This window comes from Dreissena polymorpha, chromosome 5 (assembly GCF_020536995.1).
Source record: "Dreissena polymorpha isolate Duluth1 chromosome 5, UMN_Dpol_1.0, whole genome shotgun sequence".
NCBI classification, from domain to species: domain Eukaryota; kingdom Metazoa; phylum Mollusca; class Bivalvia; order Myida; family Dreissenidae; genus Dreissena; species Dreissena polymorpha.
In genome coordinates, this window is record NC_068359.1 from 102,935,276 (window position 1) to 102,957,474 (window position 22,199).

General features: G+C 35.5%; 1 protein-coding gene and 1 long non-coding RNA gene across 2 annotated transcripts in view; both read right to left on the reverse strand.

Annotated features, from left to right (window-relative positions):
* Positions 1–22,199, reverse strand: part of LOC127832656 (uncharacterized) — a 41,168-nt gene that overhangs the window by 15,031 nt on the left and 3,938 nt on the right. Inside the window, exon 2 of the mRNA XM_052358269.1 lies at positions 14,676–14,899. Coding sequence (XP_052214229.1) covers positions 14,676–14,899 — 224 coding nt within the window. The remainder of the gene's footprint in view (positions 1–14,675; positions 14,900–22,199) is intronic.
* On the reverse strand, positions 17,936–21,148 carry LOC127832670 (uncharacterized). The gene is made up of 2 exons (XR_008027052.1): positions 20,774–21,148; positions 17,936–18,256 (listed from the first exon to the last, which is right to left on the reverse strand). It is a non-coding gene; the product is annotated as an uncharacterized LOC127832670 (long non-coding RNA).

Here is a 22,199-nt window from a genome sequence, read left to right on the forward strand (position 1 = left end):
ATATAATTAATCCTGAATTTTATGCTGTTCCCTATATCACCCAGATGTAATACAACAACAGTTCACTTTGTTTTCTCATTCATGTAAATATTCAATCATTTTAGAGTATATATTTAATGTTAAAGAATTAAAAAATGATAATTGCACAGAAATGATGAACTGGGTGTGATTGAGGACAAGTCTGAGAGGAGAAAAATTCTTGCAGGATTACCGGGTATTGGGTGATTGCCGGGAAAAGTTTAAGCTATTATGTACACAAGTAGAGTTGAGGACAATTCTGAGGGAAGGAACATTCTGTCAACTGTTTTGGCCAACAAGACATGAATACTTAGCGAAACTTTTAAACAAGATTTATTTCTTAATACCCTATTTACCCAAAGATTCATTCAAATACTACGGATGAAAATATTTGAGTATTCATTGGAGTAAATTCCTTTATGTTTTCCATTTTGTTTTCTGATCTTCAAAAGTTCAAAACCATGCCATTTGCAAACAAAATAACAAGTAAAAACACACACATTTTCAAAGACCGCATTTTATTGTAAGTTAGGGAAACCATAATCAATGCTTTTGCACATTAAAGGGTCCTTTTCACAGATTTTGGCATGTTTTGAAGTTTGTCATTAAATGCTTTATATAGATAAATGTAAACATTGGATCTAAACAGTTCCAGTAAAAAATCAAGAATAAAATTTAGAAAAGAAAAAAAAGGTAACCTCAGCAGGGCTCGAACCACTGATCCCTGGAGTCCTGGAGTAAAGTCTACGACCTAGACCACTCGGCCATCCCTCAAGATACAATGACAAAGGTATTTTATACTCTATATAAGTAATCCTCGTAGTTTCACAAAATATATCAACAACAACAGAACTCTCCAAATAATTAACTCCTTTCGCGTTGCAACGCTTTATAATTTTCAGGTTTTTAAATCGTCAAAAGATGAATATAATGGCTATTTTAGAGCATGGTAAATGTTCAGTATTACTGTTTCCTCACAAACATGATAACTAAAACGAAAATGTGCGAATATGAAACAACTTTTTTCAATTTTGTCAATTTATCTTAACGTGAAAAGGCCCCTTTAAAAATGCTCATAGTGCCATATATAGATAATGCTGACTATGCATTATGAGTAGAGGTTTTCCAGCTGCTCATGAAATATGCTGCGAAATTGTTGGTACTCCCACTTGAATTTCTTTAAAAAATTTATACAAATCTAAGAAATGACTCCTGGGTCGATCTGATATAATGAAATCCCCAAAGGCATGGAAAATTCACATCCCTGCACCTAGTATGCTAGTTTCTTTCAACACAGTATATGCCATCTTGCAGCGTTTCAGGGTTTGTTTTCAGTCAATCTGTCTTCAAGTTAATTGTCTATTGGGTAATTGATAGACACACAAACACTTGAAAAAATTATAAGCGCTGGAATATTGTAGAAATACTGTTTATAAGACATTCTATGAAAGGAATTATAAAAAAATCTTCTTAAATTGATCATAATATGCCCTAAATTTGCACTATGAACCTTAAATACCCGAAATAGTATAGTTTGTCATGTTAAGAAGAAACTCAGTAGTGCCACATCCCCGCCAAAATGTGTTTGCTTATATGACAACATTTGTTTTAGACAGTCTAGAATAAAATATGTAAAACATGGCACCTGTGCCATCTATATATATGTCAAGGATCAATTAGTTATATAGTGTTGGAGTTATGCTGTAGATAATAAAATATATGGAAATTAAATGTTTATTCTGCTAGTTTCAAGTAAATCCCTTCATTAGATTTAGAGTAATGCTCTGGACAAAAATTTACTTTGAAATTAAATAAAGGAAAATAATTCAAAAACTAAGGAAGATAGAGTTATGTTTCTTAGTCACTGCACTTATCCTACTTGCCATCTGGTTATATTTCAAATTTCAAGTAAATCCCTTCAGTAGATTAAGAGTTATGCTCCGCACAAAATTTACTTTGAAATTAAATAAAGGGAGATAATTCAAAAACTAAGGTAGATAGAGTTATGGTTCTTAGTCACTGCACTTATCCTTCTTGCCATCTGTTTATATTTCAAGTTTCAAGTAAATCCCTTCAGTACATTTAGAGTTATACTCCGGACAAAAATTTACTTTGAAATTAAATAAAGGGAGATAATAAAAATACTAAGGTAGATAGAGTTATGGTTCTTAGTCACTGCACTTCTCCTACTTGCCACCTGTTTATATTTCAAGTTTTAAGTAAATCTCTTCAAAAGATTTAGAGTTATGCTCCGGACAAAAAATTTCTTTGAAATTATATAAAAGGAGATAATTAAAAAACTCAGGTAGATAGAGTTATGGTTGTTGGTCACTGCATTTCTCCTAGTTGCCATCTGTTTATATTCTAAGTTTAAAGTAAATCCATTGAATAGATTTGGAGTTATGCTCTGTGGACAAAGTTTCGGACGGAAAGACGGTCACACAGACGGACAGAGACTACAGTAGATTTCGCTTATTTGAATAGCCAATTTGGCACGTCCGAATATTCAAGTATCCGGAGTATTCAATTATACGGAATCAGTTATATTTTCAATGTTATCACTGACCGGGTGTAATCATCATGGAAATTGTGCTGCTTTTCATGCATAATCAAAACATCGTTTCGACACGTAAAGTGTCGTAAAAAAATTAATATTGGAATTAAATTTTAAATCCATTATAAATATAATATACATGTTTTGTTGAATTCCCAAATGAGAATACAAATTTTGTAATCCAAAACACACTTTCTAGCTTTAAATAAAACGTCCACATGTATTTCCTTTGCCCCCAACAAAAAGCTAGCGAAAACTATGCGGCAATGTACAATGTCACGCTATACGTTGCGTGTAATGATTTTTCCTATTTTCATTTTATTGCTTACCCAATGCTTACGCTAGCAACATCTATTGCTCATGTATTGTCCTGGTAAAAAGCGCGCGAAAATTAGCGTGGGTGTATATACACTGTCGAAGAAAAACTTTGTAGCGAGGCAAATGCTGTATCTTTGACGTTACGCTCTTTTCAGTTAGTTTAGTATTGAAACAGATAATGTACTGTGTACTGATTTACCAGAAATCTGGTCAATACTGGATTTAATTTTGGTTATTGTGAAAACATGATCAGCAGTGTTAAGATTGTAAAGTTTTGACAAATGTGCGCGTTTTCTATTGTTCAACATCATGTTTAGATATGATTTACTGTGACACATTTGTGTAGGTTTATATACAGGAACTACACTGTAACTCCAATATAGCGCGGTCAATGGGGTCCAAGCCGCGAAACAGCGTTATAACGGATCCGCGTTATAGGTTTTGAGCTCATTTTCTGCAGGGCGCTATAAAAACAACAGGTATAGAATAGCCTATAATATAGGTCATGTATATTGCCATGCTGTGTTGACGCAAAAACAAAAACCGAATCGTATCGATAACAGTATACATACCGCTTTTCTTATGTGCACATTTATCCGATAATCCAATAAAATAGCAACATCACTTAAAAAATAATAATCTTGAACATTAATTACGATATATGTTTAAGAAATTCGTAAACACAACCGTACGCATACATGCCATTTTCAGAAGTGTTAAGAGTACAGTGCATTATGGGGCAGAGCTTTCATTGGACGAGCGACTTTAAATTTAGATTGAATGCAATACGACTCATGTACAAAAAATTGTTTTATTGCGTCATACGCATGCAAAAAACGTGTTTCCCGGGGACTTTCTGATATCGCGCGAAAATGAAAGTGAAACTCTGTTAACAATTACCGGTACACTGCGTTTGCATGTAAATAAATCGTCTGCATTATTTAATTTCTTATACACGAACTGAAAGATTAAATGACATAATACTAGAATGATAATGAAATGACAGAAAAAGTTGTTTTAAACAGTAGGCAGTATATTTCACAGCCGCTCATTTAATATAGTCAAACTGCAACCATATCAAAGTAAGAATGTTTGAATCGTTTTGAATTACTTTAATTGTATAACTATCCCGCTTGCACTTAACTTTTGGAAATTATCGCACTGAACCGCTCTGATGAGAAAATACATGTAATAAACACTGACACGCGAGTTTTTCACACCTTTATTGACATTACACAACAGATTAACACCAATTAGCTGTCGGTGTTGTTTAACCTCGAGGCGATTATAATCGGTTCAACGGACGGTTGAATAAAGCAATCAACATGTGATTGCCGCCATCTTTGAATTGTCTGAAAATACTTGAAGTTGCATAATACGGATTTAAATCAGAAATTAAATGGAATGTTGGAGAAAAAATGGGATCCAAGCACCCTCCGCGTTATATTGGATTCAGCGTTATAACGGAGCGCGTTATATTGGAGTTACAGTGTAGTATAGTGTAACATTCCATCACCTATTGCAAACTGTCGAGCAAGACATGTCAACAGTTTGTTTCTAATCAGCAACACACTCTTTAATTGTTTCTAAGCGACAACAAACTGTTAAAGTGTGTTACTCGAAAGTCTGCATTCCAAAGTTTGCATCTGACTGCACCATACATGCCATAATTTTTTAGGTCCAAAGCGGGACATTCCATAAAAAATTGTCGGGACATTTGACCAAAAAGCAGGACACTGTAAAACGATATATCATTCCACCTTTACTGTAGTTAGTATAGTACTAACAAAAACTCTTGTAACTTTTATTCAAGACATAAAACATCTGATATGAAGCATGAAATCTAAAACATAACAATAACAGTTTTATTAAATAAGACAATAGCAAACAATGAAGATAATATTAATCTTTTTAGAGTACAAAATCTGGAACATTACGACAACAATACTCATTATATTACTTTCAATGGCAAACATTAACGCAGGGGAGGCTATCCAGTACACTGAAAGTATGGGTTACAGTAAACTATTACAATAACACAAGACCACTTTTACTGTTTGTTGCGATGTTTTTTTAAGCATGTATCCATGCGCAGTTTGTTACTTGTCAATTGTCGCGGCTTAATTGGAGTAGGGTCAAACTGTCATGCATAGCACCTCGTTGTTTTTAGCTTAATTGGAGTAGGGTCAAACTGTCATGCATAGCACCTCGTTGTTTTTATTACAATTACACCCAATTACACTAGACAGGATGGGTATCACTTATTGGACTGTTTGTTGCGATTTTGGTATACCGTAATTACTCTATGTTTTAGGACACTCTAAGATTTCGGACACCCCTTTTTTTAGCAAAAATAATTATTTTTCGTGACTCTTAATTTTCAGACACACGAGTTTTCGTCAATAATTAATGTCTCTAAGTTTTCGGACAGTATTTCACAGCGCTATTTTACACAATTTCTATCCTGTTTTTGATATCTAATGACACTTCGATCATGGGGTTTTACAACCAGATTAACATCATAAAACATGGCAGGTGCATGCCTGAGGGCGACGGACCATTACATTTGCGTAATTGGGTAAATAACCTTGTAAACCGGTATTAAACAATGGTTTCGCCCGATAGCATAAGCGTTATGACAATTGCCAGGGGTAGCGCCAATAAACAGTTAAATTATTTACCGCAATGGTACTACCACTTCTCAGTAAAATAACTGTGACAAATACTAAACGCTTCAAAGTGTGATGCACCCTTTTGCAAGTTTTACGAACAATGGGAGGTGTTAGGCAACAACTGTCGGAAAGGAACAAACAAAGAATTCATAGTTTGAATTTTTTATTGCGTTAATTACAGGTTCATACTAGCGAGTATCGGTACATCACATGCTTATCTTTGAACTCGTTGGTCAAAGTACAACCTTGTAGTAACTTTCTGTCAAATAAATTAAGCATTTAAAATTATTTAAAATGCAGTGCAAAAATGTATAACTGTAATTTATACTTAACAGCACGGTATTTTACAAGCGCGTGCTATTACCGGTAGTCGTTTATACAATTGAAGCTATTTTCGGACACTTCAATTTTCGACTCTAAGTTTAATTCTGACACCTGTATTTTGTGAAATTTTTCGTATCTAAATTTTCAGACACGAAAAAAATTAATTATGTTTAAGTGTCCGAAAACATAGAGTTATTACGGTATTGCACATTCGGACTATCCCGCTATTTTGGAAATAAACATTGAATGTAAAAGACTCACTAATGACGTAGAGTTAATTTTACAAAACAATTGTTTTGTAAACCGTTTCAAACAAAGACAAAAACAAACACATTTTCAACATTTATTTCATTATAATACAACTATTGATAGCAATAAGCGACCACTATCTTGAAGACCACCATGGTGTGAATGCCTGATAAAATCAATAATTAGCCAATAAATCGCTGATAAGGTGTCATAAACAACACTGGTGCACACGAGAAGTAGAAACAGATTGTTAATTGGGGGCAATAAAGGGATTAGCGGTGGTAAGTGTTAGCGAAACAGAGCTTGAATAGCGAATTTTATTGAGAACCTATAGACCTTACATCGTTTTTTACGAATGTCGGGACAAATCGTCTCATATCGGGACGCCGGGACAAAGGGCCCAAAAGCGGGACTGTCCCGCCGAGATCGGGACGTATGGCATGTATGGACTGCACACCTGAGACTCCAGTGTTTACATTGTACTTGCTCGCTTACTACACCTGTTAGTCACGTGACGCCTGACAGACGCTGCATACATGCATGGTGTGAAATGAAAACAAAGGAAGTCAATTGAGCGTGTCTGTCAAAATACGATGCGTATCCTTGGAGATTTATGACATTCTTTGCTGGATTATAGTGTGCAATAGAAAATTGGCTATTCAATTAACCGAAATACGCCATATTTCCTATCATAATATGTGGAGTTTTTACAACGGGAAGAGATGCAAATGGTTTGGTGTTTTCAATTTCTATTCAATTAACCAAATTATTCGATTATCCGATATTCAATTAAGTGGAATCTACTGTATTACTATATCCCCTATGAAAAAAAAATCGACGGGAAAATTACAATTCCCTTATTGGTCAGCAAAATAAGAAACTAATTTTTTATTTGTATCTGGTGTAAATTAAGGTTTGCTCTCCCTATAACAAGAGAAAACAAAGCGTTGGCCCAAGTGAAGGAATTACACTTTATAAAGGCTGTGGTACGTGTAACTGGAAAGCTTGTTCTATGTGGAAAAAAGAAACGGTGATAGTAACAAAAACAACACAATTTAGTTTCTTAGTCAGTGTCTAAAAACAAATAAAATCCAATTATTTTATGAGCTGCTAATCATCTGTTTCATAAAACCTCTTTTGAACACTAGAAACTTCAATAAATGTACTATTTACTACCACCACATCATTAATAGTTAAAAAGCAAACCATGCAATATTCTAAGAACATAATTTAGAACAAAAACATAAACAAACATATTTTTGACCTTAAAAAGAAGGATCAAATGAATTGTTTATTTTCCTCCCACAACCAACATGGTCAGTAGCTAATTTTTATATTTTTACTTGTACAGATTTAAAGTGATTTTGATTTTTTTCTCCATTATAGTCAATAAACGTGTTTTTTCTGCTTGTAATCAATGATTACAATGGATTGGGTCTTTTTTAGTAAACATATGCTTGACATACATTAAATTATAAGATTGACTCAAATATTTGAAAGGTTTTTCAAATCAAAATGACAAACAAATGGTTGTTTGCCATAGTCTTTTAATTTGCTTGTGACTGAGCCGAGTTGGTTCAGGGAGGGGAAATAAAAAAACATGAAATTGGCCTAGGTTTCACCAAAATAATGCATGAAGAAAATATTGAACCATAAACAATGCACACTTTAGAGGACAATGGAAATTATTACAATTTTGAACAAATAATGTCCAACCCACAAATAATGTCCAAACCACAAATAATGTCCAACCCACAAATAATGTCCAAACCACAAATAATGTCCAACCCACAAATAATGTCCAACCCACAAATAATGTCCAAACCACAAATGACTATTTGAATCATAAATAATTATTTCTGATAAGCACATTTATTTTAACATAATAATATATACAAGAACTCTATTATTTAATTATTTTAATTTGAAATGTTCAATAAAACGAAGTTTAGGATTAATTTGGGATAAATTGGAATTAATGTATGAAAGTCTAGACTTTGGGGGTAAACAAAAACAGAATTCCAACCAAAAAATTAAATCCATCCAACAAATCAAATGTTTGATCACACGTTACACCTTCTATGTAATATAAACTTTTCAAATATTTTTATATTAAACAAATGCAATTTTAAGCATTTTCAATGACTGCTTTTTTTTGACTGACAAATTGTGTAACAATATTTTTTGCTGAGATGATGTGACACAATTTCAATGACACCACACAATTTGAACCACTTTCAGGTTTAATCAGGACATTAACGTGAATGTTAATATACTTGGCCTATTACAAAGCACAACTTTGATAAGAAAGATCTTACACTCATCATCATAACATACCATGATCTACTACACTTGTCAAGAATACTTATAAGTAATCATGTCAATTGCTAAAGCTTACTATAAAAATTTCTTAACTTGTTCAATAAAATATAATACATTTCAGAACCTATAATTAAACCACTGTAATACATACCATGCCACCTCATTACCTAAATATATATTCAAAAATATTTGGAAGGTTTTGCAAATCCAAATGACGAACAAATGGTTGCCATAGTCTTTTAATTTTCTTGTGACTGAGCTGAGTTGGTTCAGGGAGGGGAAATAAAAACCATAAAATTGGCCTAGGTTTCACCAATATAATGCACGGAGAAAATATTGAACCATTAACAATGCACACTTTAGAGGACAATTTAAATTATTAAAATTTTGAACAAATAATGTCCAACCCACAAATAAGGCCATCCTTAAAAATTCTTTTATTTGGCATACCCCGACCTACCACTAAAATCGGCCCGACTGAACTTTTTTTTTGTTACTTTCCCCCAAATTTTTTTTTGACGAGCCGAAACTTCTTTCCGCTAAATTTGTCCTTTCTGCTTTTTATCCTTTCCGGTTATTTGCGTCATTTAATTGAATGCTCTTTCAAGGATATCTAGAATAGCAATGAACAAAAGGCGTACCGATATTTTTTTGAGTCGCCTATTTATTTGACATATGCATATGCGATTAATTCGACTTCAAATACAATTAAACCGCTCTTGTTTTTCTCATATCCCTTTAATTAAAATACGCTGCTGTCGTTAAGAATAGTTTGGGAGTAAAAAAAAACAAATTAATTAATTATCACCGTTCAATTCAATTTGGCAATCGGCAGAGATGTGTAATATTATCGCCATATAACTAATCAATTTTTTATCACTCTTTAATACAGATCGGTAAATATTTGGTAGAAAGATAAAAAGTGGTCAGCTTAGAAATATTTATTGACGGGTATTGTCACGTTTTTGTTTCATTTGCTTATCTCTTTATACGACTTTCCGACCAGTCGCTATTTTGGAGGCAAACGGCGATATTAAATGTGTATTCAAATTAAACAACATCTGCGTATGAATGACCCAATATTATCCGATAGCTATTTTGGAGGCAGACGGCGATATTAAATGTGTATTCAAATTATACAACATCTGCGCATGAATGACCCAATATTATCCGATAGCTCCACCCATTCTCACGTTTCATTTGACAACGTCATGTCATGTGTAAGCGAGCTCAATGCTGATTGGCCAGCTACCATGTGCCCTTCATTAACAATTAGGTCAAGCAATGTCTAATCGGGTACAGACCGAGTTTCGTTAACTGTTTGAATTGCAAAAACTTTTATTGAAACAAAGAGACAAATATAGAAAACCAGTCCGGATTAAAAAGGGAGGATGTTTTCAAATTTTTTTTACTAGATTTTCGCATTTTCGCAATTTAGATTTTTCTTGAGCCAAATTTCCAATAGTTTTGCAAATGACTCAAATGGCGAACGACAGCAGGAGCATTGCGAAAGTGTTATTATTGGAATAGATGCTCACTGCTACAGTGCTTGGCTGTCGTTCGCCATTTGCGAAAGTATAGCGAATTTGGCTCCAGAAAAATATAATTTGCGAATATGCTTAAATCTCGTTAAATTTCATTAAAAACATCCGCCATTTTAATCCGGAGTGTTTATGGTAGCGGGCCAATCAACATTGAGTTCGCTATCGGGTAATATTGGGTTATTCATGCGCAGATAATGGAATACACAGTTGATATTGTCGTCTGCCTACAATATAACGGCCGATGGCAAAAGTAGTATAACAATAAGTAAAAGAAAAGAAGCTCTTTATATAAAAAATTGACTTATGAATACACCTGCGGTGATACGAACGGTGCAGAAAAATCTTTACCAATTTCCTTTCATGAGGCAGAAGACTTGGAGCTTTATTTGATAATTACCTTTCAGTTTGGTATATGTCGGAGTTCAATGTCAGAAAAAAAATTAAAAAAAAAAAATTAAATCCCTACCTACCGACCCACCCAAATTTACCTGGGTCGGGTTATGCCAAACAAACAATTTTTTAAGGATGGCCTAATGTCCAAACCACAAATGACTCTTTAAATCATGAATGATTATTTCTGATAAGCATAAATATTAAACCTCTGTAATACATACCATACCTCCTCATTACCTATTTCGTTTCAAAGGAAAAAAATATATACTTTGTTTAATCTTGTAGAGTATATACCGTAATTATTCTATGTTTTTGAACACTAAGTTTTCGGACACCCCTTTTTTTTAGCAAAAATAATTATTTTTCGTGACTCTTAATTTTCAGACACACGAATTTTCGTCAATATTTAATGTCTCTTAGTTTTCGGACAGTATATTTTACAGCCCTATTTTACCAAATTTCGGTCCTGTTTTCGATATCAAATGACACTTCGATCATGGGGTTTTACAACCAGATTAACATCATAAAACATGGCAGGTACATGCCTGAGGGCAACGGACCATTACATTTGCGTTATTGGGTAAATAACCTTGTAAACCGTATTAAACAATGATTTTGCCAGATAGCTTAAGCGTTATGACAATTACCAGGGGTAGTGCCAATTGACAGTTCAATTATCTACCGCAATGGTACTACCCCTTCTCAGTAAAATAAGTGACAAATACTAAATGCTTCAAAGTGTGATGCACCCTAATGCAAGTTTTACGAACAATGGAAGGTGTTAGACAACAACTATTGGAAATGAACAAACAAAGAATTCATAGTTTGCTTTTTTTATTGCGTTAATTAAATGTTCATACTAGTGAGTATCGGTACATCACATGCTCATGTTTGAACTCGTCGGTCAAAGTACAACCTTGTAGTAACTTTCTGTCAAATTAATTAAGCATTTAAAATTATTTAAAATGCAGTGCAAAAATATATAACTGTAATTTATACCATACAACATGGTACATTTTACAAACGCGTGCTATTACTGGTAGTCGTTAATACAATTGATGCTATTTTTGGACACTTCAATTTTCAACTCTAAGTTTTCGGACACCTGTAATTTGTGAATATTTTTCTTGTCTACTTTTTCGGACATGAAAAAAATTACTTATTTTTAAGTGTCCGAAAACATAGAGTAATTACGGTACTGTTACATTTGAAATTTGGCTATAAGATAAAAAGATTAGAACATGTAATGTTCTATTTTGATTATATGAATCATTTATGATGATTTTCTGCTAAGTAAAATTTTATGTCCCTGTAGGTCTGCAATATCAAGCAAATTATAAAGGGTCAAAATACTCAACCATCTAAGAAGTTAAATCTGCATGCACTATTTAACAATTGACCTTAAAGGTATCTGGAACTGTCAACCATGTTAATGCAATCATGTGAACTGTGATAAAAACACTGAAATAATCCACAGACTATGATGACTAAATAAAACAAGGGGGCCTGAAAGGCCCAAAGTCGCTCACCTGAGATTCAAAGGAACTGACCTGTTCTGTGAAGCCCAAGATGTAATTAGAACAATATGTTCTTACCAACTTTTATGACTAGTGAACACCCTGGCAGCCACATTTTTCAACAGACCAGAACCATTTTCATACACATCCAAGATATCATTTAAACAAATATACTGACTAAGTTTCATGAAGATTCATAAGTCCATATAAGGAAAAATGCCCCGCCCACTGGTGGCCGAGATTTCAAGCAACTGGAACCTCTTTTGAACTTGTCCAAAATATCATTGGGACAAATCTTCTGACAAAGTTTCATGATGATCACACAATAAATATGGCTTCTAGAGTGTTAACAAGGTAAAACTATAGCTATATTAGGAAAAATGCCACGCCCCCTTGGCGGCCATGTTTTTCCACCAACCGGAACCATTTTCATAGTCATCCAGTATATCATTGGAACAAATCATCTGACCAAGTTTCATGATGATCGGACAATAAATGTGACCTCTAGAGTGTTAACAAGGTTTTACTAAAGCATTATATAAAGCCATATTAGGAAAAATGCCCCACCCCCTGGTGGCCATGTTTTTAAGCAACCAAAACCATTTTCGAACTCATCCAAGATATCATTAGTACAAATCTTCTGACCAAGTTTCATGAAGATCGGAAAATAAATGTGGCCTCGAGAGTGTAAACAAGGTTTTACTATAGCCATATAAGGAAAAATACCCCGCCCCCTGGCAGCCATGTTTTTCAACCAACCAGCATCATTTTTGAACTCGTCCAAGATATTATTGGGGTGAATCTTCTGACCATGTTTCATGAAGATTGGACAATAAATGTGGCCTCTAGAGTGTTAACAAGATTTTACTATAGCCATATATAGCCATATAAGGAAAAATGCCCCGCCCCTTGGCAGACATGTTTTTCAAGCAAACGTAACCATTTTTGAACCCATCCAAGATATCATTGAGACCAATCGTGTGACCAAATTTCATGAAGATTGGAAAATAAATGTGGCCTCTAGAGTGTTCACAAGGTTTTACTATAGCCATATATAGCCATATAAGGAAAAATGCCCTGCCCCTTGGCAGCCATGTTTTTGAAGCAAACGTAACCATTTTCGAACTCATCCAAGATATCATTGAGACCAATCTTCCGACTAAATGTCATGAAGATTGTCAATAAATGTGGCCTCTAGAGTGTTAACAAGGTTTCTCTATAGCCATATAAGGAATACTGCCCCGCCCCCTGGCGGCCATGTTTTTCTACGGACCGGAACCTTTTTTGAACTCAACCAACATATCATTTAGACAAACATTTTGACAAAGTTACATGAAGATTGGGCATCAAATGTGACTTCTACAGTGTTTTTCTTTTTTTTACCTATTGACCTAGTTTTTGACCCAGCATGGCCCAGTTTAGAACTCAGTTGAGGTATCAATGGGACATATGTTCTGACCAAATTTCATTAAGATCAGACAATACATGTGGCCTCTAGAGTGTTCACAAGGCAGAATGTTGACGACGGACGACGCACGATGGACGACGGACAAAAAGCGATCACAAAAGCTCACCATGAGCACGTTGTGCTCAGGTGAGCTAACAAATAGGGACATATATCCTATTTAAAATCTTTGCTGCAACTTACTTAAAATTGTTCCAATGAATTGTAAAGTTACAGTCTACACCTGGGGGAAAGTGCATCTTAAAGTGATAATAATGATGTTACTGCCAATACCACATGTATCATGCCCTAATTCTATATTTGACCTTTACATCTATTCATTGTGACCTTGATTTGTTTTAAGCAAGGGAGGTTGGCCTTACATTGGACACACAGTCTAGCATGGTTAGCATTTTGTGTAAAGATGTTGTCAAAGAGGGGTAGATATGATGCATTAACAAGACTATTGCCAAGCAATATGGTCCCCTACCGGTAAAACTCAACCATTTTCAGCAATATTTCTAGTCTATTTGTTGCCTTAGCGACCAGAATTCTTGACGCAGGAACAAAATGAAATGACGTGCATAATGTCCATAAAAATAAGAATTCAGATTGATAAAGCGGCTATTATATTATCCCCTCTTAGCATAAAAAATAGTTAAACATGTAGTAACTTATTTTTTTTTTACAAACACAAGAGCTTTTGTCACCAAATTAACTGAAACTCGTGCATTGCTTTGTCAACTATTATACTTTATTTGCAATCGCGCTAAAATATAAAGGTTTAAAAAGTAAACTTACCAGAAATTCATCAAATCTAGTATAAAATTTAAGCAAAGGTTACAATTAATGAAACACAAAGCAATATCTTGAAGCATAAAAAAAATTGTTTCCACTTACACAACTGACCATAACTTTCTGTGCCAAATCAAAACTTTGTATAAAAAGTTGAGTTTGGGATCGTTTTTGTTAAATTTGATTGTATTCATTAATGTATTCTTAAGTTTGTGATGATTTTTCCCATACAGGATCATATTTGCAAATATTAAATTTAAATTAACCAAAAATAGCTGAACAAGAATGTTCAATAGAGATTTCAAATAGTTCTGAACATCAATTCATATTCAAAAGGGGGAATCATAGAAAAAGCTTACCCCCCCCCCCCCCCCCCCCCCGCGCCCAATAAAATACCCGACCTACCTATCAAATTTTCTTGTGGCATTTTTGGTGAAAACAAGTTACATGTTCATAGGCCTTACAGGAAGATTATTAAATTAACAATTTTTATCAATCTAGCAAAAAATGTTAAGAAACACATACCTGGCCTGCAGAACAGGCAAACACAATGGCAGCAGAGAAGGTGGATGTGGAAAAGTAACCAGATCTGCAAGACAGGCTCTCAAATTAGTTGCAAGAGATTCAAGACTGGCGTGTATAGCATCATAGTCAACCTTGGCATGCCAAGACCATGGGGTTGGGCCTGCTTCCTGGAATGCTGCACTCAGAAGATGGGCCAAATGAGACAGCATCATCAAGGCTATATCCTGAAAAACACGGCACCATTTTCACTATTGCTCTGATACATTATTTGTTACAAATACAATAAATTAATTACAAGTTACAATTTGAACCAGAAAAATTTGGAAAGTACTGCCATTTCTGGAACTATGTATATGTTGTTATGTATTATTCATACTTAAACAAGAGTTCCGCGGTCGGAGATGACCGCATTGAAGCCGGATTTTTTATTTAAATGACAGGAAAGTACCTTTCGTGTTTTTGTCAATGCAATACTTAAATTACTGAAATATTGTTCAAAGGTCAAAATGAAATGTAAGTACTTTTCAAGGCATGAGCAAACCTTGTGTTATGTTTTGAATGCATGCATATACATGAACAACAATAACATTTAAGGTCACAAATATGAACTTGAATTGACAATTAGGAAAGTTTGATCTCAATTTTTTTATTAGCAAATTAGTAACATATTGTTTGAAGTTTCCATCAATTTCATTATGAAATGTAAGAAAATAAACTTAGATGAAATAATACTATTTATTGTTTTGCTTTCACATTTAAGGTCACTGTCAATTGAAAGACTTTAAAATGACCAGTTGTTCTCTTGACCAGTGGTCATCTGTTAGTCATAGCAAAGTCCATGTCCAAGCATACGAAAGTTAAAACAACTTTTAATTTTTAACATTCAAGGTCACAGTGACCTTGACCTTCAATGACCTTAAAATGACCAATTGTCATCTACTAGTGCTGGCCAACCTTCATGTCCAGTTTGAAGACTGTAAGTCCAAGCATAAGAAAGTTATACCATGAAATAAGAATTTTAACATTTTTACATTCAAGGTCACGGTGACCTTGACCTTAAAATGACCAGTGGTCATCTACTAGTTCTGGCCAACCTTCATATCAAGTTTGAAGACTCTAGGTCTAAGCATACCAAAGTATTAACAACTTTAACATATTTACATCCAAGGTCACAGTGACCTCGACCTTCAAATGAATGACCTTGAAATGACCAGTGGTCATCTAAGTGTGCTTGCAAACCTTTACGTCAAGTTTGAGATTCTAGGTCCAAGCATACCAAAGTTACAACAATTTTAACATTTTAACATTTAAGTTCACAGTGACCTTGACCTTCAAATGAATGACATTGAAATGAATGACCTTGAAATGACCAGTGGTCATCTAAGTGTGCTTGCAAACCTTTACGTCAAGTTTGAGATTCTAGGTCCAAGCATACCAAAGTTATAACAATTTTAACATTTTAACATTGAAGGTCACAGTGACCTTGACCTTCAAATGAATGACATTGAAATGAGCAGTGGTGATCTTCTAGTACTGGCCAGCCTTTATGTCAAGTTTGAAGACTCTAGGTACAAGCATACCAAAGTTATAACATGGAATAAGAACTTTAACATTTTTACCTACCAAAGTTATAAGAACTTTAACATTTTTACATTCAAGGTCACAGTGACCTTGACCTTAGAATGAATGACCTTGAAATGACCAGTGGTCATCTAAGTGTGCTTGCAAACCTTCATGTCAAGTTTGAAGACTCTATGTCCAAGCATACCAAAGTTATAACAATTTTAACATTTTAACATTTAAGGTCACAGTGACCTTGACCTTCAAATGAATGACATTGAAATGACCAGTGGTCATCTTCTAGTACTGGCCAATCTTTATTTCAAGTTTGAAGACTCTAGGTACAAGCATACCAAAGTTATAACATGAAATAAGAACTTTAACATTTTTACATTCAAGGTCACAGTGATTATTTCAAGTTTGAAGACTCTAGGTACAAGCATACCAAAGTTATAACATGAAATAAGAACTTTTAACATTTTTACATTCAAGGTCACAGTGACCTTGACCTTCAAATGAATGACCTTGAAATGTCCAGTGGTTACTTACTAGTTCTGGCCAACCTTCATGTCAAGTTTCAAGACTCTAGGTCCAAGCATACCAAAGTTATAACAACTTTAACATTTTTACATTCAAGGTCACAGTGACCTTGACCTTCAAATGAATGACCTTGAAATGTCCAGTGGTTACTTACTAGTTCTGGCCAACCTTCATGTCAAGTTTCAAGACTCTAGGTCCAAGCATACCAAAGTTATAACAACTTTAACATTTTTATATTGAAGGTCACAGTGACCTTCACCTTCAAATGAATGACCTTGAAATGACCAGTGGTCATCTGTTAATCCTGGCCAACCTTCATGTCAAGTTTGAAGACTCTAGGTCCAAGCATACCAAAGTTATACCATGAAATAAGAACTTTAACATTTTTACATTCAAGGTCACAGTGACCTTGACCTTCAAATGAATGACCTTCAAATGACCAGTGGTTACTAACTAGTTATGGCCAACCTTCATGTCAAGTTTCAAGACTCTAGGTCCAAGCATACCAAAGTTATAACAACTTTAACATTTTTTATATTGAAGGTCACAGTGACCTTGACCTTCAAATGAATGACCTTGAAATGACCAGTGGTCATCTGTTAATCCTGGCCAACCTTCATGTCAAGTTTGAAGACTCTAGGTCCAAGCATACCAAAGTTATACCATGAAATAAGAACTTTAACATTTTCGAGCACGCCGCCACCCCGCCCGCCCGCCCGCCCCCCCCCGCCCGCCCGACAACATCAATCTATAAGCCGAGATTTTTTCGAAAAAAATCCGGCTAAAAATGGATTTACAATCAAAGACAGATATCAAAGGCTAGAGTACTACCAGGTAAGACATCGAGTTCAATTTCCTATTATGAAGCTCCATATACAATCAATAGACATATTTGGGAAAAAAAAGAAGAAAATTCATTGAATTGATATCCTCCGCCCAAATAAATTGTGTTTATGGATGGGTGCAAATCCCTTGATATATGGTATAATCTTACAAAATAATCAAGTGTAGGGCAATAGTTTGCATGCGTAGCAATTCTTCTTATTGATATTATATATACACCCATGAAGTTTCATGTTGAAATCTTGTAGAGTATCTGAGATATAGCCTTCAAAAGGTACATTATACAAAAACAACAAAGGGCAATAACTCTTAGTTAATAGAACAAGATGTGTTTGTGAAACACAATGTCCCCCTATATGATGTTTGACCTTGAAGGATGACCTTGACCTTGTGAAGGATGACCTTGACCTTTCACCACTCAAAATGTGCAGCTCCATGAGATACACATGCATGCCAAATATCAAGTTGCTATCTTCAATATTGCAAAAGTATTCATAAAATAAGTGATTTGGGCCACATATATTTGACCTCTGACCTTGAAGGATGACCTTGACCTTTCACCACTCAAAATGTGCAGCTCCATGTGATGCACATGCATGCCAAATATCAAGTTGCTATCTTCAATATTGCAAAAGTATCTATAAAAAAAGTGATTTGGGCCACTTATATTTGACCTCTGACCTTGAAGGATGACCTTGACCTTGACCTTTCACCACTCAAAATGTGCAGCTCCATGAGATACACATGCATGCCAAATATCAAGTTGCTATCTTAAATATTGCAAAAGTATTCATAAAATGAGCTATTTTGGCCACATATATTTGACCTCTGACCTTAAAGGATGACCTTGACCTTGAACTTTCACCACTCAAAATGTGTAGCTTCATGAGATACACATGCATGCCAAAATATGAAGTTGCTATCTTCAATATAACAAAAGTTATTGCAATATGTTAAAGTTGGCGCAAACAGACCAACAGACAGACCAACAGACAGGGCAAAAACAATATGTCCCCCACTACTATAGTGGGGGACATAAAAACAACAAAGGGCAATAATTCTTAGTTAAGAAAGTGAAGGGTTATGGATCTTAGGCAATTCATAAAATAACAAGGGTTCCGCGGTCGGAGAAATATGCCCCCAAAACAGGGCTTTGAACTAGTGACCCCAATATCAATAGGGGTCAACTACTGTCCAAGGCAAATGCACATGGGAAGTATCAAGTCAATAGGTCAATTCATTGACGAGTTATTGATCAGAAACGCTTTTTCCCCACTTATTGTGACAGTGACTATGATCTTTGACCTAGTGACCCCAATTTCAATAGGGGTCATCTATTGTCCAAGTCCAATGCACATGGGAAGTACCAAACCAATCGGACAATATGTTGACGCCTTATTGAACAGAAACAATTTTCACACTTATTGTGACCGTGACCTTTGACCTAATGATCCCTATTTCAATATGGGTCATCTGCTCTCCAAGGCAAATGCACATGTAAAGTATCAAGCAAATCGGTCAATTCAATGAGTCATTGGTAGTAAACAATTTTTTTACACTTATTGTGACAGTGACCTTTGAGCTAGTGACCCCAATTTCAATAGGGGTCATCTATTGTCCAAGGCCAATGCACATGTGAAGTATCAAGCCAATTGGTCAATTTGTTGACAAGCTATTGATCGGAAACAAAGTGGTCTACCGACAAACTGACCGACAGACATCAAGCAAAATCATATACCCCCTCTGCTTCAAAGGGGGGCTTAATAATTAAGTGTAGGGTTATGGTACTTGTGCATGGCAATTCTCCTCCTTGATATCTTTACACCCATGAATGTTCATATAACAATCTTATAGCGTATCTGAGGTAAAGCCTTGAAAATTTACATGATACAAAAACAAACAAGGGCAACTAGAGCTTTGTCACAGATGTGACAAATACCCCCACATGCTGCATTGACACAGAATATTTTGCATGTCGTCTTCACAAAAAACAGCAGACACCATGCTCAATGTTTAAAACGCACTAAGTGACCCCTTGACCTAGTTTTTGACCCGGAAAGGCCCATGTTCTAACTTGGCCATAAGATCATCTGGATAAAACTTCTGAACAAGTTTGGTGAAGATCGGATCGGAACTACTTGAAATAGAGAGCGGACACCATGCTGAATGTTAAAAAACCTTTTTGACCCGGCATGACCCATATTCAAACTTGATCTAGACATCATCTAGATACAACTTCTAACCAAGTTTGGTGAAGATTGGATGAAAACTACTTGAATTAGAGAGCGGACAACATGGTGTTGTTGAAAACGCACTAAGTGACCCTGTGACGTAGTTTTTGACCCGGCATGACCCATATTCAAACTTGACCTAGACATCATCTAGATACAACTTCTGACCAAGTTTGGTGAAGATCGGATGAAAACTACTTGAACAAGGGCTGTTTGTAAAACATGCATGCCCCCCATATGGGCTGTCAGTTGTAGTGGCAGCCATTGTGTGAATACGTTTTTTGTCACTGTGACCTTGACCTTTGACCTAATGTAAGTTATCATCCAGAAACCATTGTACTATTTCGAGTCACTGTGACCTTGACCTTTGACCTAGTGATCTGAAAATCAATAGGGGTCATCTGCCTGTCATGATCAAGGAGGGAGTAAGAGGGGAGTATAAAGTGGGGTGTGGTAATTAATTAGATGTTTAAAAAAAAACAAGATGCGTTTGTGAAACACAATGTCCCCCTATATGACGTTTGACCTTGTAGGATGACCTTGACCTTGACCCTTCACTTCTCAAAATGTGCAGCTCCAGGAGATACACATGCATTTCAAATATAAAATTGCTAGCTTCAATATTGCAGAAGTGACATTACATGCGCAATTTTGACCCATATATTTGACCTTGAAGGATGACCTTGACCTTTCACCACTAAAAATGTGCAGCTCCATGAGATACACATGCATGCCAAATATCAAGTTGCTATCTTCAATATTGCAAAAGTATTCATAAAATTAGCAATTTGGGCCACATATATTTGACCTCTGACCTTGAAGTATGACCTTGACCTTGACCTTTCACCACTCAAAATGTGCAGCTCCATGAGATACACATGCATGCCAAATATCAAGTTGCTATCTTCAATATTGCAAAACTACTCATAAAATGAGCGATTTTGGCCACATATATTTGACATCTGACCTTGACCTTTCACCACTCAAAATGTGCAGCTCCATGAGATACACATGCATGCCAAATATCAAGTTGCTATCTTGAATATTGAAATACTGCAAAAGTGTACATTAAATGAGCGTTTTTGACCCATATATTTGACCTTTGACCTTGAAGGATGACCTTGACCTTGACCTTTCACCACTCAAAATGTGCAGCTCCATGAGATACATATGCATGCCAAATATCAAGTTGCTATCTTCAATATTGCAAAAGTTATTGCAAATGTTAAAGTTGGCGCAAACCAACCAACCAACAGACCAACAGACAGGGCAAAAACAATATGTCCCCCACTACTATAGTGGGGGACAACAATTTTTTTTTTTTTTTTTTTTTTTTTTTTTGGGGGGGGGGGGGGGGGGGGGTATAAGATGTTTAAAAAAAAAATGTTTTTTTGAGGGGGGGTGGGGGGGGGGTGGGGGGGGTGGGGGGGGTAGGGGGGAGTGAGAGGGGGTCTAATGTGGTGTGTGGTAATTTATTAGATGTTTAAAAAAAATGGGGGGGGGATGGGGGTGGGGTAGGGGGGGGGGGTGGGGGTGAGAGGGGGGTATAATGTGAGGTGTGGTAATTTATAAGAGGTTTAATAAAACAAAATTGGGGGGGGGTGGGGGGGTAGGGGGGTGGGTGGTGAGAGGGGGGTCTAATGTTGGGTGTGGTAATTTATTAGATGTCAGGGATTTCAATAGACGCAGAATACTGCGTTTTGACGCAAGCAAATTAAAAATGACTCGTTTTTGACTCAACCCTTTTGTCTGCCGTGCGTCACTTTGACGCATCGAAAATTTGACCCGTGCGTCAGTCAGTTAACATCTCCAGTTCCATGGTAATAAATCCCGCTGTGCTCCTAATTGAAATTAATGTTTCAGTATTTGAAACTCGGTCCATTATCGAGGGAATACCCCAGGAGTTGTTTAACTTATCTGATCTCTTCCAATACACGTCACCGTCAAAATAGTGCATGCACACTAACTGGGTAATTAGCAGCAGCGATTACGTGATATTTGATTGACCATCTGATAATTGCAGGGTCTTTTGCAGACTTTGCAGACAGCACAGTTAAAGAAAGTCGGCAAAAGTAATTAAAGAAAAAACAAAATTGATCAAAGGTCTATAAATTACGTAGATCAACTAGTATGATTAATCCAACGAGTTTTGTCACTTTGTTAATTCACCGATAATAAAGAGTAACACCCATCTTATATGAACTGGAATCACAGTTCATTTTTATACTAACAACTCATAATACTACACATAAACATTGAGAAAACACATTTCCTCTGTAATATATAAATTATCCGAGTAGAATTTAATTGATACGTCGACCTTCGACACTGTAAATGACCGACGTAACAT